General features: G+C 37.9%; 2 protein-coding genes across 3 annotated transcripts in view; both read left to right on the forward strand.

Annotated features, from left to right (window-relative positions):
- Positions 1-2,452, forward strand: part of LOC106874197 (origin recognition complex subunit 6) — a 9,650-nt gene extending 7,198 nt beyond the window's left edge. Inside the window, exon 8 of the mRNA XM_014921852.2 lies at positions 1,245-2,452. Within this exon, the coding sequence (XP_014777338.1) occupies positions 1,245-1,255 (11 nt within the window). The 3' untranslated portion in view covers positions 1,256-2,452. The remainder of the gene's footprint in view (positions 1-1,244) is intronic.
- A 2,577-nt stretch (positions 2,453-5,029) lies between these two features.
- Positions 5,030-15,125, forward strand: LOC106874206 (biogenesis of lysosome-related organelles complex 1 subunit 4). Of its 2 annotated transcripts, XM_052978390.1 has the most exons (6): positions 5,030-5,237; positions 7,349-7,420; positions 9,782-9,880; positions 10,070-10,171; positions 11,120-11,239; positions 14,092-15,125. In XM_052978390.1, exons 1-6 carry the CDS (start codon positions 5,079-5,081, stop codon positions 14,179-14,181), a joined length of 642 nt encoding a protein of 213 aa, XP_052834350.1. In that variant the 5' UTR covers positions 5,030-5,078; the 3' UTR covers positions 14,182-15,125. The 2 variants fall into 2 exon arrangements, with proteins under 2 accessions (XP_052834350.1, XP_014777351.1); XM_014921865.2 differs by lacking the exon at positions 9,782-9,880 and having other exon boundaries at positions 5,032-5,237.
- Positions 15,126-18,038: the final 2,913 nt, after the last annotated feature.

Here is an 18,038-nt window from a genome sequence, read left to right on the forward strand (position 1 = left end):
AAGAACACAAAATAACTGTGGTTTAGTTCCTGTTTTTAAGGCAGGAACTCCTTGAAATTTTGGGTATTTGAGTATATTTAAGAATTTAAGGATTGGAGAAAACGCATGTTATAATTGCATACTTTATTCCTACATATGTTTCAAAGGATTACAACCTGTGTGATCCATAGGATATATATATATATATATATATATATAAATAAAGCATGACCTTCAAACATTGGGCCTCACAGAGGCAATGACAGGAGACCAGGATCTTTGGTGATACGCTGTGATTGAGAAAACCTAGCAACTAAAGTGAGATTGCAGCCTTCCATGTCCAGCTCTGTTAAGAATACCCCTGCCATGTTGGGTGACATGATATGCTTGAGAAGACCCGTTGAGTCAAGTAAAACCAATATCATAGCTGGGGCCAGTGTCCCATGACTGGCTCCCATGCCTGTGGCAAGTAAAAAGCACCAACCAAACATGGCCGATGCCAGTACCCCCAGACTGGTTCCTGTGCCGGTGGCATGTAAAAAGCACCATCTGAATGTGGTCCATGCCAGGTCCACCTGACTGGCTCTCATTCCATCATCATCGTTTAACGTCCGTTTTTCATGCTGGCACGGATTGGATGGTTTGACTGGGAACTGGCAAGCCGGGCAGCCACACCAGACTCCAGTCTGATTTGGCAGAGTTTCTACAGCTGGATGCCCTTCCTAATGCCAACCACTCCAAGAGTGTAGTGGGTGCTTTTTATGTGCCACTGGCACAGGGGCCAGCAGGTAGCACTGGCATCAGCATTCTACGTTTAATCCCTCTTATACTCAACTTTTTTCTCAACACAGTTGTGCTTTTTCATTCATGCAATCCAATTTTGCAAATCCGACAAAGCCTACTACCTTCATTCCTCTCCAGCCTACGCATGTCCTCCACATTCAGAGCCCATGTCTCACTACCATGTAGTATAGCTGTTCTCACACAAGCATCATACAATCTAGCTTTCACTCTGAGAATCTTTTTGTTGCCAGCAGAAGTAGCAGCTCTCTGAACTTCATCCTATTCTTATTCTAGAAACACTATATGTGGATTATATAACTCGGTTGCAGGAGACGAGTGTGTTTGTGTCTTAGAATTAAAAGTAGAATTCGATTATTATTAAAACTTAATATTTGTATTTGAAGTTTGTTTTTTTTTTTGTCCTACTTTTTATCTCCTCCATAATTGGAAATATTCTCATTTCTTTTTGTATTGTCTTCCAGGTGAGAACTGAATGAATCATCAGCATCATTTAACATCTACATTCCATGGATGTCTTTAATGTTGTTTTAATTTTTCTTCTTGTCATATCAGCACATTCCACATTCTTTGAACTCTCCACTGCAGATCCATTTGTTTTCTTGAGAACAACCATAGGACTCACTTGGTGGCGGATAGGACTTGTAACCTTAACAATGTCTGTTCATCATCATCATCTAATGTCCATATGATGCTGTTATATGATTCAAGACTATGAGTCTCTGAAGTATCAGATATCTGAATCACTGTTTCAAAAGGATTTGTTGCAGCCAAACTGGGGACTAGCAGATGGTGCCACCTCTGGAGCTCTCTGTGTCACTCCTTGTATCCTAACAAATTTTTGAAGAGTTGTCATGACTGGAACCAACTCTGCTTTAAGGAACATTGATGGCGCTGGTTTCCATGGTTACAATTCTTGCTTCTGGAAATAGTTATCTTTCAGGCTTTACATCTGATCCTTGTGGAAGAAGTTTTGTAAAATCTGTGTCAAAATTTCTTTGATATCACAGAACTCACAAAGGCAGTGAATGCATTTTTTCTCAGCAACAAAGTGGAGGTGCATGGCCTAATGGTCAAGGAATTGGGTTTATGATCATAAGCTCAGATTTGATTGATTCTTGGAGCAGGTGATATGACGTGTCCTTGGGTAAGGCACTTCCTTTAATTGACTGGAATTGTGTATCAGTTTTGGGCTAAGTTGGTTCTCTCCCTTTTAGATGTCATATCTTTAGTGTTCCACTGGATGAAGGATGGAAGAGCCAATAAAGTGTCTGTCTGTATCTGCTTGTGACTATACAGGCACCTTAACCAATTAGTGAAAGCATGGTACATACTACCAAGCCATACTTGTTTGTGAGAGTGATGGCTATGATTATATATTTTTTTGTTAGCCTTTTTCATTTGAGTCTTGTTAAAGAAAAAAAAATTACCAAAACCCAAAACTTGCTTTGCTTCACTGAAGAGATAAGAAATCATGTCTGCAGTTGTTGTCCTCCATATCAGCATTGTCTCCCTATCCTTGATAACAATTCTTTGTCATACAGCAGATACAAAGAACACACACACACACACACCCATAGAGTATGAGTTGATGATCATTTTCATATTACTTTTCCCCTGTATTCTAATTTTGTACATTAAATTTTGTTGGAAATAAAAATGTTTTACTGTTTGTTTTTCTCATTTTCTGTAACGTGTGTTCTTAAGCAACCTGACACCAACCACTTTATAGCATGGACTGGTTGCATTTTTCATGTCATCCCCACTGTTGAGGTTGCCATGTAATTCACAACCGGACAGCAAGCCCTGAAGTAGGGAAGAGTCAGCTTTATACTTGTGGATGAGGGGATCTGCAGGAATGCTGACAACTAGCATGAAAAAAAGGGGGGGTGGAAAAAAACTGATCAGTACAAGCTGCTAGACAGATAATAGGGATAAGGTGCCCAGGTGACTCTACAAGACATAAGCTGGCTTGTAAGATAGTGTGGCAAAGTGAAGGAGGAGTGGGCTGGGGGCAGACTACCAAGATGGGTTAGGTTGGATGGAGCATAAGTTATGAGGCTGGGAATGATAGATATGCAGCACTGGAAGCACCTATCCTTCGTCATCTCATATATACACATGGTTCCAGGTTCAGTCCCACTGCGTGGCACCTTGGGCAAGTGTCTTCTACTATAGCCTCGGGCCGACCAAAGCCTTGTGAGTGGATTTGGTAGGCAGAAACTGAAAGAAGCCCGTCGTATATATGTATGTGTGTCTGTGTTTGTCCCCCCAACATTGCTTGACAACAGATGCTGGTATGTTTACATCCCCATAACTTAGCAGTTCAGCAAAAGTGACCCACAGAATAAGTACCAGGCTTACAAATAATAAGTCCTGGGGTTGATTTGCTCGACTAAAAGGCAGTGCTCCAGCATGGCCACAGTGAAATGACAAACAAGTAAAAGAGTAATATATATATATACATATATACACACATATGCAAGAGAAAGGGATTAGAAATCCAGGTGAATGCTTTTAGGCAATCTTAGGAGTCAAACCTTGCTAATCAAATTGGCTAGTGAAAATCATCATCCACATAGCACATAAATTTACATGTCACTACCTGTCCAATTTGTAAATCCAAATTTCAAATGCAAAAGACTGAAGAGTTATTATTTTAATCAGCTTACAAACATTTCAGATATGCTGGTATAACACAATCCTGCAATTTATTAATCATGCATATTAATTGATTAATATACATGATTGATTGCAGAATTATGTAATCCATGCATATAAGCTAATTAAAATGTCCAATTCTTCAGTCTTTTGTGTTCATATGGTGGTGCCACATAAAAAGCACCCAGTACACTCTGCAAAGTGGTTGGCATTAGGAAGTGCAGCATCCAGCTTTGTAGAAATCAAGCCCAAACAGACAATGGCACCTGGTGTGGCCCCTAGTCTTAACAGCTCCTGTGAAATCATGTAACCTATGCCAGCATGGAAAATGGACATTAAGTGATGATGGTATATGTATGTGTGTCTTGTCTTGACATCACATGGTAGTTGTAAAAGAGTGTCACTGTTATACAAACAGTGTCTGTCATGCATTTCCAGTGTATTCTGCATAAGCATGTCTGGTCAAAGGGAAATATTACCTTACTTAAAAACATGCTTGGGTGGGTGGCAGGAAAGACATACTGCTTTTAATGGGTGGAGTAATGCATTTTAGGTGAGGAGGGGGAAGGGGTTGTTTTCATATGTGTTGCTCCACCAACCAAATGAAGGCATCCTTGCCAAAAACAGTATATATAAAGTTTGATGACAGAATGTAAACTGAAACTTCACAGTCTCTGTCAACCTTTTCCTCATAAATATAGATGAAAATGAGGAGATAGAGACATATAACTTTGAGAAGAACTGGACTTAAAACAACCTATTGAGGGCTTCTGAAAAGAAAGCAGCATAGAGGTGCTACTTGAAAGGACTATTAAACATAAAAATGAGGGTCTTGCTAGCTTTTGACTGTCAACTTGAATAGCTGGTCTCAACAGTAGGACCAGCTTTCCAACTTGGAAGTAGTATGAGAGATAAAGCAATTAAGAATCTGAAGAAAAGGAAAACCCCGTCCCCCCTGGAGATGCTTGGAAATCTTACAGAGTGGGGAAATGGCATAGTCACATGCATAGTTAATTAGGTTGCACAGGTATGTATCATAGCCAACAAGGGATGAAGAAGCATTTTATAGTCAGCTGGTACAAAGGTAAAGGAGATATCTTAGACACACACACACACACGTAAATGACCTAGAAATGGCAGCCAAATATCTCTCAGATCTCACTCTGTCATCTTAAAAACAGAACACATTGGATGATGTAGTTCCAGACACTCTATGATTGAAAATAAATTCATTGATTATAGGTCTGCTTGATTCGTTCTGGTTTGGGATAAAAAAGGAAAAAGAGGAAGAACTGATTAGTGTTAGTAAGAATTGATTCTGTAATAATATTAACTGAAAGTCTGTATGTGTGGAGGACATTTATTTAATTGCTCCCAGAACGATGATTACATCGTTCTGGGATCAGTAAAATATATTTCCAGTGATATACTGGAAGAGACTGAATATAAATATGAACTATCCTAGATGTGACTGGAATTACGAGCGATTAAACGAAGAGATTTTGATTGTTTAAAAAGAAATCGACCGAACATGAAATAAGCAGTCGACATGTGTAACTCTTCTGACGTGGAGTTAATTAGTCGATATGTGTGTAACTCTTTTTCACTTGGAGTATAGTTAAAGTGGTGTCGTGGTTATGTCGTCGCAAACAACATCGGAGGCGGAGCCGGGCGGCGGCGGCGGCACAACAACAACAACAACAGCGGCAGCAATTAAAGAAACCCCTTCTACAGTGTTTACAGAACAATTAATATCTGATTATGTGGAATACCTCAAAGTCGATTGTTCACTTGAAGTATAGTCATCTCTCTTTTATGTCCAAATATTTCTCTGTTTCATGTTTCCGCCTTATCAAATATTTCTCAACTCACCACAAAATATTTCAGATCATCCTTTAGATATCATAATAATATATTTACTGTTGTTGTTATAATCAGCAGTTTTTAAGTTATTTCTTTTAATATTGGTCATCGATTTTTATGTTTAATTTAATTTTTTTTCTTTTGCAATTATTGAAGTCCCCGATATAAACAACGGGAACTTGAAATCAGTTTATGCTTAATATCTTCATCAGGTATATATTTTGGTTACATTTGATTGATATAATCTTGGAATCTGGATTTATTTTACTTAATGATGATGATGATAATAATAATAATTTTTAACTTACTACAAAACCAACTTTAATAGTGATGACACCTGCAATTATTTGAATTAAATATTCGTTTATCGTTGTTTGATTGAGTCTGGAGGTCCGAAAGGTAGAATCAAGGTGATGGAGCTTGAATTTGGAACCAAAACGAACAAACCTAAATAAACAACGTGCTACGCTTGTTCGACAATTCTTTCATCCTCATCTGCCAACCATTTTCTTACTCATCACTAATAATAGTTTTATTCAAGTTTTCTACGAAACCACTCATTTCTGGGGTTGGGTTGCAGTTAATTAAATCGACCTCAGACACCACTGTAACAATGGTGAGTTCTAACTTTGGTACTTGAGTCTCTTGAATCGAGCTCAGTACATTACTGAGGATATCTAAACACTGCTCAGTACTTTACCGAGTCTGCCACCCACCATCCATTAAGGTCACGAATTTTGGGAAGGAATATAATTCGATTTAATGATCCTTAGTACTTAATTTGTTGGCTCTTAGAGGAATGAAAAACAGGAGTAGTGGACAACCTCACTTATGATAGCAATCAATAATTGTTATAGTTTTAAAAAATTAAACAGATGGGGCAACAGTAATTAAAAATAGGCAATCCTTCGGTATTGGTAGACATCATTCACAACCTTCCCTCATAGCACAAATAAAAAGGCTTGACTGCAAAAGAGGGTGAATGACATTGTTTCCTCATACCGACACTAAATAGACCAATACCGAATGATCACTAAAAATACTTTATTTTGACAATATAAGTAATGAAGTTCTGTCTCTGAATCCAGCTGATCTCATTGGGGACTCGCTGATATGTCTTAAACAGATATTTCTACAAAGTGATTGCTGAGTCATGTCATTTAGTCCACAAAAACATGTTTAAGTTAACCCTGATAAAGCAGACCTGTGATAAAAGGCTTTCTGGTCATGACTACTCTGTCTAGGAATACAATATTGAATGTACTTTGTCCTCATTTAAAACAGAAAGACATGATTTAAGAAAGATTTGGTTGCTATTTCTAGCAGGTCGTTTGACCACTTACAGTCTCCCTCTATAAAGTCACTGTTATATTAATGTCTGGTGAAGGGAGAGAGAGATGCAGTTATGGGGAAGGGGTGTAGACAATGGGGAAGAGGAGGGAGAAGAGTGATGGTGGTGCACACCTTGTTAAGAATTGTTGTTGTAGCAGAGTAGACAGTTCCTCTGTGGTGATTGTCACATGTTGGCGAACAGAAGTTTCATCATAGAAAAGCTTTATTGGTGCAGATGTTTTTTTTGTTTTTTTTGTGTTATTAGTCTTTGGTTGGTATCATTGTTAAAATGGTGGTGGCATTCCAAATTCAGCAGGAATTTTCTGTTTGTTCCCCATATTTAATTGTTGGACATTGTAAGTAGTTAATGGCAGAGGATATGTCAAGCACTTGTTGTTCTTCTAGAGTTTAGCCATTTCATCCAACATTGGACCTATTTTTACACTTATTAATGATACTACCTATTCATTGTCACGTTATATCTACAGACGCTTAGGTCGTACTAGAAATGTGAAGATGGGAATGAAATTAGAAAGATAGCTTCCATATAACAATAAAAGTATATTTTGGTAAAAAAGAATTGCAATTAAAATGTAAAAACCACATTTCAGTAAAATATCTCATAGTTAAAACAAATATGATATGTGGAGTGCATGGCTGGCAGTGAATAGCAGTGTTAGACTAACTCCTGTAAAATCTTGTTATTTTCCAGAAGACTCATTTTGCTGAGAGTATTGAAGAAATGCTAACAAAACTGGATGAGTTCTGTGGACTTGTTGATATGGTAAGATATGTGGCAGTCATTATTTATAGTGGCACAAGTCTGTACCTGGCAAATTGCTTCTACTTTTGTTGGTTTTGTATAAATTATAAGAAGGTTAATGATGATGGAAAACTAGTGAAATTGCTGGTAGATATATCGAGATTAACAAGGACAGACGGATTATCAGAAATTTCACACAGCAAATTTTCACTGATTTTTGGTTGTATGGTTAAGAAGTTTGCTTCCCAATTACCTGGTTTGGGATTCAGTCCCAATACATGATACATTAGGAAAGGATCTTTTATTATAGCCCTTTGTGGGGAAAGCTTTGTGAGGGAATTTGGGAAACTGAAAGAAGCCTCTCTTCACATCACATGAGAGTTGTAAATCACTAAAAGAATTTTTTTTTTGTTTCGTGGTTGATAAAGATGATGTAAGGGAAACAAATCTGTAAGATAACTTCAACTACCAGATTCTGTTCATACTTGAAGAACAATTTAAATGATTTGCTTTCATTGGCAGTTTCTTTATAAGAAATTTAGAATGTTCTTTCGATTTCAGATTGTTATTGTTGAATTAGGGAAACAAAGCAAAGAAGATAAAGTTTCTTTTATTCAAATTTTGTATTTTCCTGTACTTTCCTTCTTAATATTCAGATAGTCAAACTATTTAGAAGAGTGGAGCGAGGTCGTTGCCAGTGCCGCTGGACTGGCTCCCGTGCAGGTGGTACATAAAATACACCATTTTGAGCGTGGCCACTGCCAGTACTGCGTGACTGGCCCTCGTGCCGGTGGCATGTAAAAGCACCCACTACACTCGGAGTGGTTGGCGTTAGGAAGGGCATCCAGCTGTAGAAACACTGCCAAATCAGATTGGAGCCTGGTGCAGCCTTCTGGCTTGCCAGTCCTCAGTCAAATCGTCCAACCCATGCTAGCATGGAAAGTGGACGTTAAACGATGGTGATGATGGCTATCGTAAATATGCTGTTGCTGTAAGCCAGTGGTGTATTTCTGTCAAACTGTCAAACTGTAAAATAGTCATGAATGTATGTACTGTAGCACATTTCTGTTTAACTAATCAACCAAGATTTATTGATTAACATCTAGTTAACTGACATATTATCTCTCTCTCTCTCTCTCTCTCTCTCTCTCTCTCTCTCTCTCTCTCTTCTCTCATTACAATAACACTCTCTTTTGTTCTAAACAAGCTCGCTGTATATTCTCTTCTTCTCTGTCTTCTCATCTTTGTCACCCCCTTGCTGTGTCTCCTCTTCCCATCACTGCTGTTCTAACTAAACCTCCAACTAAACACTTGAGTCTTTACCTAATTCTTCTTCCTCAGAACTCTTAGCAACCCTATCATGTTTGCCTACAAACCCTGTCTTTTCAATATTCAAGTTGACCATCAGCTCCATCTGTCCAGTGGATCTGATAAGAGTGTAGTTACTGTCCTTCCCCTCTCATGACAGCAACAACAACAACAGCAGCAGTAGTAGGTATAGAAGTAGTATTGTTTAGCTCTTGTTGAGCTGATATACTTTCCAACATTCTTACAGTGATTGAGAAATTTATTTTAAATGACTTGATACCTAGTTCCACCATAACAAAACTCAAGATTGGAATAGTGACTTACCAAAACAACACATACATCATTTTAGTCATTTGATATATTAACTGCATGTCATGTTGTTCATATGATATATTAAATGTAAAATACACCATTTTGAGCGTGGCCATTGACAGTACCACCTGACTGGCCTTCTTGCCGGTGGCACGTAAAAGCACCCACTACACTCTTGGAGTGGTTGGCGTTAGGAAGGGCATCCAGCTGTAGAAACTCTGCCAGATCAGATTGGAGCCTGGTGTAGCCATCTGGTTCACCAGTCCTCAGTCAAATCATCCAACCCATGCTAGCATGGAAAGCGGACGTTAAACGATGATGATGATGATGATGTAAAAAATACATTGGTTACGTGATGAAGTAAGCTCTTTGATACCAGCCTGCCAGGGACCATTCTTCATCCTCTGACACAATTTTTTTGTTTTAAACTGATCTAAATTAAAACCTTCTTCCATCAAAATTTCATGTTAATTTTATGTTCCATTCACCAGATTAATAATGACCAAAGTCATTTTACTAAATTCTACATTATTTTCAAAATTAATTGAAATAAAGGAATTGTACTTCGAAAGAAATCAGTGATTCTCAACCATTTTTTTATTTTGTGGACCCCTTTGGTTCCTATTTTACTCTGGTGGACTTTCGAAGCCATTTGATGTTTAAAAAAAATCCTATCATGTTTTTGTATGTTTAAATATTAAACATTAAATATTATTAAAAAAATATATAAAAATACTGTTAAAATGTTTTGCTTTTTTGCAGAAATATAATCGATTTATTGTTCATAATTTTCGACAACTGAATCCTTATATGGACCCCCAAAGGCCATGTGGACCCTGTTTAAGAACCACTGAGTTAAATGTATGTTATAGTGATGGTCCTCTGATCTGTTGGTTATGTCATATTTTGGTCATCCTTCAGTGGCCAAACGACGAATGTTACTGGTATAAATGGTTGTTTCGTTTCCTTTAATTTTTGAATATTATTTAAAATAGAAGTAAAAATGTTATTAAAAATGTCAAAATTATCATTTTTTTTTTTTAAATAAAGATTCGAGGAGACACAACATTATGTTTATATAAAACTATGCCAGAGATTGAAGTGAAAGCCAGTGAGATGCAACGATTATTTGTTAAAATTGATCAACTTGAGGTATGTTGTTAATCTTTCTTTTCTCATTAATTCCTAATCCCTAATCCTCTTTCTATATAGACACTCTTGAAATTCTCTTCCATCCTCATCTTCTCTTCTCTTCAACTTCTTTTACCTTCATCATTCTTTCTGTTACCCTCATCCTTATTTCTCTTTTCAGCTCCACTCTGATAAGTCTCAACCATTCTTGTATAGTGCAACATGCCACCCCACCCCTACCCCATCTCTCCTCACCCTCTTATGAAACTTCCCCCTCTATCATCCCTGCCCACTCACTCTCTCCAATCCTCTGTACCACTTATATTCACTCCCTACTTTACCTTAAGGGTTTATCTGGACACATCTCCACCATCACCATCTCTCTCTCTCTCTCTCTTCCAATTGGAGTAGCCATGTATCTTCTCTTCAGCAAGACACCAACCTCTATCTCCCCATTATACTTCAACCCCTCCCCAACTGGCACAAAGCCACTTCCCTCTCATGTTACTGCCCCTCCTAGTTGAGGGGTCTTTTGTCTTTTAACTCACCTGGTGACTTCACTGGTGCTGGTTCCACATAAAAAGCACTCAGTCCACCCTGTAGAATGGTTGGTATTCGGAAGAGCATCCAACCATAGGAACTGTGCCAAAGCAGACAATACAGCTTCATAGCATTCCTCTGGTTTTGTTGGCTGGTATGAAAACTGACATTAAATGATGATGGTGATAAGAGAGAGCAGGAAACAGGCTGGCTGTTATCCTCAGCTTGTACATAACACAACTAAATACTTTGTAAGATGGCTGTAGATGTGACTGAAATATATATAATTGCTAATCTAATGTGAAAGGCTCTGGGGCCCAAGTCAAAACACAAATAGCATAAACGTGTCTGTCATGTTGACATCTTCATATGTTAGAAGGGAAAGTTATTAATTATTCCCATTTCTCTCTCTCTCTCAACATTTTACAGGAATTAGTAACAATCGTTTCTAAGAATGTCAGTTTGATGGAAGAGCAAGTGAACAACGCCGAAGCAAAGATGGGTTCTTTTAGCGGCATCAAGAAGATGATTACCTCTCTTGTTAGTCCAGTAAGTTCCGATGAATTTTTAATCATATTTTCATGATTAATGTGTCTTGGTTAGTTTAAATAACATCATTCAGCCAATGCTGCAGCAGCATCAATGGTTTTCTCCTTTCTTTGTGTCTAATATTGTTTTGATTGGGCCTCACCGAGGCGATGACTACGGACCGAGACCTTTGGAAATGGGCTGTGCGTGAGAAGACCCGGCAAGCCAAGTAAGATCGTTGCCAGTGCCCCTGGACTGGTTCTTGTGCGGGTGGCACATGAGATGCACCATTTTGAGCGTGGCCGTTGCCAGTACCGCCTGACTGGCTCCTGTAGGATTTTCGAGCGAGATCGTTGCCAGTGCCCCTGGACTGGCTTGTGCGGGTGGCACATAAAAGACACCATTTCGAGCGTGGCCGTTTTCGTGCGGGTGACACGTAAAAGCACCCACTACACTCTCTGAGTGGTTGGCGTTAGGAAGGGCATCCAGCTGTAGAAACTCTGCCAAATCAGACTGGAGCCTGGTGTTGCCATCCGGTTTCACCAGTCCTCAGTCAAATCGTCCAACCCATGCTAGCATGGAAAGCGGACGTTAAACGATGATGATGATGATGATTCAAGGCAAAGTAGTTTGGTCAAGAAGTGGAACAAGGAAAACCTGTCAAACCCCCACAGAGGACTCTTCCAATGCTGATGACTATTGAACCATGTGAGAGGAAGGTCTCTGACAGTTTGAAAATCAATAGAAGTTAACAACATCTCTGCTGAAATTTCAAAGGATGAAAGCACTAGAGACAACCGTAAGACCTTCAGCAACAAAATCTGTCAGGTTAGTGACTGATCATAACTCTGTCACTGATTACAAGGAAGACAGGTTACAACTATACCAGAATTACCACACCATTGATATAACCAGCCATGCAAGTAAAGAAACCCTCAGAATCACTTTGAAAATAATGTGACCCTAGGAAGAACAAACCATAGCCAAGAGACAAGCAGGTTTCCCTAATAGTAAAAACATTGCTGAGGAGATATTCCATCCCCTCCATGATAAATTCCTTCAATGCCAAAAGGAACTCCACCATGTCTTTATAGATTTTAGGTAGGTGTTTGATAGTGTGACATGATGCTCTATGGGCCATGATGAAGAAATTCAGCAGGAGACATAAGCTGAGCCATAGTATCCAACATTTCTATACCAAAGCAACCAGTGCAGTACTCTTTCAAGGTACCATCAGAGAGTAGTTCCATAGCACCATAGGAGTCCTCCAGGGTTGCCTCCTCTTTTCCACATTGAACAGATCATAAGCAATGCTCTTGAAGACCATGTTGACACAGTCAGTGTTGGAGGGAAAAACATTTAAGATTTGTTGATGACAGTGAGGGTGAGGAAAGTGAAATAGTCGAGCACCTTAATAGAACTTCCACCAAGTCTGGGATGGGAAACAGTGTTGTAAACACTAAATTCACGACAAATATTAATGTTACCATTTTAACAGACATCTCTGTACAAAGACAGGAAGGCAACAGTTGAAATATCTGGGAACAATTATTACTGGTAAAACGTTAAAAACTGAAATCCTTGGAAGAACTTTGCAGACAATGACTATACTCACCAGACTCAAACCAATAAGAAGGGATAGGAACATCACTGAGAACAACAAACTAACACATCTGTGAACTCTGGTACTTTCCATCTTTCTGTAGCATGACAGATATGGACTTACATAGCAGACACTGAGAGGAAGATACAGGAATTGGAAGGTCTCTTGTGCTTGCACCACATTACCAATGAGCAGGTTTGCAAAACCATCCAGCATCACATTGGTCCCCATGAAGATAGTCTTATAATGGTGAAGAAAAGAAAGGTGAAATGAGAATGCCATATAAGATTCAATGGCGATGTGAAAACCATTCTTCAAAGAACTGCAGAAGGGGCTAGAATGAAAGGTGGACAGAGGAAAAGATAGACATCACCAAGGATTAGACAGATAAATTGTTTGCAGAGATCTGAGCTCTGTTGCACAACTTTGGTCGATGGAGAAAACTGTGTTCAGTTTGTCACAACATCAACCCTACAATTCCTTCAGAAGTTGAGAATCCAAGATGAGATTTATTAAGTGCTGCTGGGTTTCCATCCTGTAGAATTATATCAAGTATGAGAAACGCCAAGCAGTGTTTTTCTGTTGGCAAAGCAAAAGAAGTGGTACATGTTGAAAAGATTAAGAAGTAGTATTTTCACTGTTTAATGAAACACACATCGCCTACTTTATTAGGAAATAGGATTAATTTTTGTCTACAGAAAGATAACATTTCCTTTGAGCTTTGGTGGATATATTGTGAAAGTGCATAGTTTAATGGTTAGGGTATTTGGTTCACAATTGATAGGTTGTGAGTTCGATTCCCAGCAGTCCATTGTGTCCTCAAGCAAAACACTTTATTTCATGTTGCTTCACTTCACTCAGCTGGCAAAAATTTGAAGGGCCAGCATTGTTGTGTTTTGTGTCATGCTGAATCTCCCTGAGAATTATGTTGAGGATATTCATGTTTCTAGAGTGCTCTGCCATTTACACGTTCATGTCATGAGCCGGCAGATCAACAAGAACCACATCATCATAACCAATAGAATGACAGTTATATGGCAGATGTAGGTTTTGGGGGAGCGTTCTGATTTTGCAGTGGGGGAATTTCTGTGTTAACATTTCAATTGTAATTTATAATAAAGGTTAATCTTTGTCATTGATTTATAAAACCAACACCAATGTGAGTGTGTGTGTGTGTGTGTGTGCATATGCTTGCATGTGTGTGTTTGTGTGTGTGTAAATTATAATCGTGATCAATGTTTTATATTATTTACATTTTTCTTTTCTCCAGAAACACAGTGCTACCAGAAATAAATCTCAAGAACAATATCATCCACCAGAGATATTCAACACTTCTGATTTTTTTCCTAAACAATCCTAACTATTTCTGTTGCCTACCTTTCCCTCTTTCTTTCTCATCTCTTCTCTCTCCCCACCCCCACCTCTCTGTACATAGCTGTGATGAAATCTTAATTCCCTGCATCACTTTTGTTTATATAAACAAAACAGCAATGGGACTTTCTTGCCTTGTAAACAAGCTCTTGTCAATTCACACAACTTTTGGCAAAATGCCTCAAAATCATGTTTTCACTCATATTTTTGTCTTGTGAGAGAGAGAGAGAGACTGAGAGATAGAGAATAACCACTTTTAGACATTTACGATTGTGATAAATGATTTATTTTATATCTGAAATAAGTGAGGAAGCAACTCAAAAATTAAATTGAATCACATCATAAATACTGTGTTTTCTATATTTTCTATGATATTAAACAAACTGAGGCTTCTACCATTTCCTTCAGCATGAAAGTCGATGAGAAACCTACCTTATTCTGTAGAATACAGTGATTTGGGTGTGACAGGATTTTGAGCTAAAAGTGAAGTGACATGCAACTGGTAAAGCAAACTTGTTGTGTGAGTCTGCTCTCTCATATTTCACATGGAATTAAGGAACTTTGAATGATCCATCATAGCAAACCATTTGGGAACAAGGTTATTATAGTTGAATTATCGATATTTAGTAACAATTGGAGTGGATACTAAAACAGGAAATATTGAACAGTAAAGGTGATTGGTTGACGAAATTTAAATCCATTTTTAAATTGTGTCTCCAGAAAGTTCAGAATATGAAAAAAAAAAAATGGTTAAAAATTATTCCAAACAAAGGCGGTGCCAGAGAAGTGTTTATCATGAGCAGTGACATTGTTTCTACAATCTAAAGATCTTTACTTTAATATTTGGCAAAATAAACTTTGTTGGGTTTTTTTTTTCTTTATTTTTTGTCATCAATCAAGGAGTAACGGATCAATAAATCTTTAATTTATGAACTGAAAGGATTTGTCAGATATTTCCCCCCTGTTAAGAAATGACATCCCCTGTAAATTTAGAGACAGATATCATTCCAACTGAAGTATTGTAGAATCCTGTAAGTGTTTTTTTAATTTTTAGTATTGTAAGCCATAGCAGTATATATATATATATATATATATATATATATATATATATATATATATATGTATATACATATATATACTATCCTCTATGGTTCATTTTGGAGCCTAATATTCTTCAGAAGTAAAAAACTTTTATCAAAATAAAACATGATTATCAGACAAATTTCTTGTAACTTTTTTTAAATTTAATTTTCTGAAAGTTATTGTTTGTCCTTTGTCCAACTCATGCTAGTAAGTTGCTCTGTGATCATTTCGATATCTGACATGCGACAACCATTGCACCTGTACGAGTAATGTCAATCTGATGGAGGGAGGGAGCTTATGTCCACACAAACATTGGATCACTATAAACGAATCATATATATGCATTATCAGTAAATCAAAAGTCTGAAAGAGAAGTACACTCTAAGCTATAGAGCAGTAGAGTAATTAAAGATAGTTATGGCCGATCTATGAGGTTACCCAGAGTTTCACGTCCATAAAGCACTTAGCTTTACAACGTCTTGTCAGACCCTAATGGTCAGTGGCCTATAACCTCTCTTCAAAGTGGAGGAAGAACAGACCTCGTAGCTTGTTGTTGAACACACAAAGGAGCAGTGCCTCCAACCATAGATCCTCATTTAGGATTCCACAGAGACAATATGCCACATCCTTGGCCAGCTGTGTGTGGTGCCTGAAGGACAAAAAGACTCCACATGTAATCTCATGGGAGATCCTAGAAAAACTAGGTCCCTAAATCAACTGGAGCAAACATTTTGAGCTGTGCATATCTGAACGGGTGAGAATATTAAAGAACTTCCTCAACCCAGAGAACATCTTAAATTCCAGGACGGAAGTCTTTGGACCCTGCTTACATTTCAGACGGTTCCAACTGAAATCCTGGGACCTGCAAGCTGACCGGGTAGATTCGGGATAGCGGTCTAAGGGAGACAATCCCTGGTGCTTACTCCTTTTCCTTTATCTGTGTGTTCAACAACTAGCCACAGGCTCTTTTCTTCCTCCACTTTGAAGAGAGGTTATAGACCCCTAGCCATTGGGGTCTGTCAAGATGTAAAGCTAAGCGTTTTATGGCCACAAAATCCTGGTAACCCCATAAACCGGCCATAACTATCTAAATTTATGTATATATATATATATATATAATCATAAAATATGTATTTTATAATTATAAATGGTTTTACCGATAAAGGTTTTTTCATACTGAACTACTTGGCTAAATTGTTAATTATTAATTTTATTACTAATTGACGATTCCCTGCCCTATATCTGTATATATATATATATATATATATATATATATATATATATATATATATATATATATACATGTATGAAAGAACAGTTAAAAGCAGTATCAATCATTGCCCAAAATATTCATTCTCAGAACTTTTTCAGAAATCCTTATATCACATCACAAGACTGTAACAACCAGATCACTGAGAAAATATTTTGAAATGTAAACAGCAGAATTCAGATTTAAATAGCTGGAAAATAAGAATAATTGAAATCAATAAAGACTTCAAATATCAGGTTGGTACGTCATTATAGGAATTTGGCCAGAACTTGTTTGATAAGTATTGCATTATTTATCAATCTAGCCATCCAGCAACTCATAAAAGCTTAGGTTTGTAAAGCAGGAAACAGAGAGACAGGATATCTACACCTCAAAGAACCTATGTGTGTATGTATAGTTAGAGAAGCCAATATACGTCTTTCTCTTTCTCCTCTCTATATATATACATACATAAACGAAGAGTCAGAAATCATTGACCTAACTTTGAAGACGAAAATTGTGGTCTACGAAGCTGTTGTCATAGCAACACTCTCCTATGGTTGTGAAACCTGGACTTTGTATCGCTGTGACATCATAAAAACTCAAACACTTTCATCAAGTGAAACTTCGCTCTCTCTTGAACATCACATGGTTTGACTATGTCCCCAATAACTCTGTGATGGAAAAAGGTGAAGAGCCAGAGCATCGAATCCCTAATCATCAAACATTACCTTCGATGGGTTGGCCATATCACCTGGAGATGTACGATGAATGGCTTTCTCTTCAAATCCTCTGCAGCGAACTGGCAACCTAGAAAAGACAAAGAGGAGTCCCTCCTCTTCAACGCTTCAAAGATCAACTAAAGTTAACTTTGAAGTAGACCAGCTTCGATCTCCTGACTTTTGAGACGACCATAACCAACCGTCTCGACAAGCGATGAAACAAACAATAATGTAATATTGTTTGAAGGAGAAAAAATATAAAAGAAAAAGAGAAGAGACAACAGCAACAGAAGAAGACCAGACAGCAATGACTACGACTGACTCTGATGTTCACATGTAGTCAATGCAACCGTGTGTTCTACGTCAGGATTGACTTCGTTAGCCACCAGCATTAATGGTCCTAACATTCATCCAGGAGGAGAAATCAATCCTTGGATTCGAGGGACGAGCTGATGACAATATACAAACCTTTATATATGTATAAACATACACAAAGGAATAAATGTAATGTTAAACTTAGAGAAAGTCAGGAGTGGATTGAGTGATAGGTGGAGTATTTTTTTCATTCTGTAAAAAGCATTACGGGGAAATAGACAGTACATGGATTACTAGAAATAGGAGCCAACTCGCACCCCACCACCCCAACCAGCCATTCCGTTTTCATAAAATAAGTGTACAGTTAACTGCGGAATTGTCAAATTAACCTGGAATATTATCAAGATCAAGGTACAGCTCCTGGATTGGATAATATTCCAGTTGAAATTCTGAAAGCAGGTGGGGATCATATTTCAT

This window comes from Octopus bimaculoides, chromosome 1 (genome assembly GCF_001194135.2).
Source record: "Octopus bimaculoides isolate UCB-OBI-ISO-001 chromosome 1, ASM119413v2, whole genome shotgun sequence".
NCBI classification, from domain to species: domain Eukaryota; kingdom Metazoa; phylum Mollusca; class Cephalopoda; order Octopoda; family Octopodidae; genus Octopus; species Octopus bimaculoides.

Excerpts from the sequence above, each read along its gene's own strand:
- LOC106874206 (XM_052978390.1), top strand. The coding sequence starts at position 5,079 with ATGTCGTCGCAAACAACATCGGAGGCGGAGCCGGGCGGCGGCGGCGGC. Across the intron at positions 5,238-7,348 it reads AAGTCGATTGTTCACTTGAA|AAGACTCATTTTGCTGAGAG; the intron begins GTATAGTCATCT and ends GTTATTTTCCAG. Across the intron at positions 11,240-14,091 it reads TTACCTCTCTTGTTAGTCCA|AAACACAGTGCTACCAGAAA; the intron begins GTAAGTTCCGAT and ends TCTTTTCTCCAG.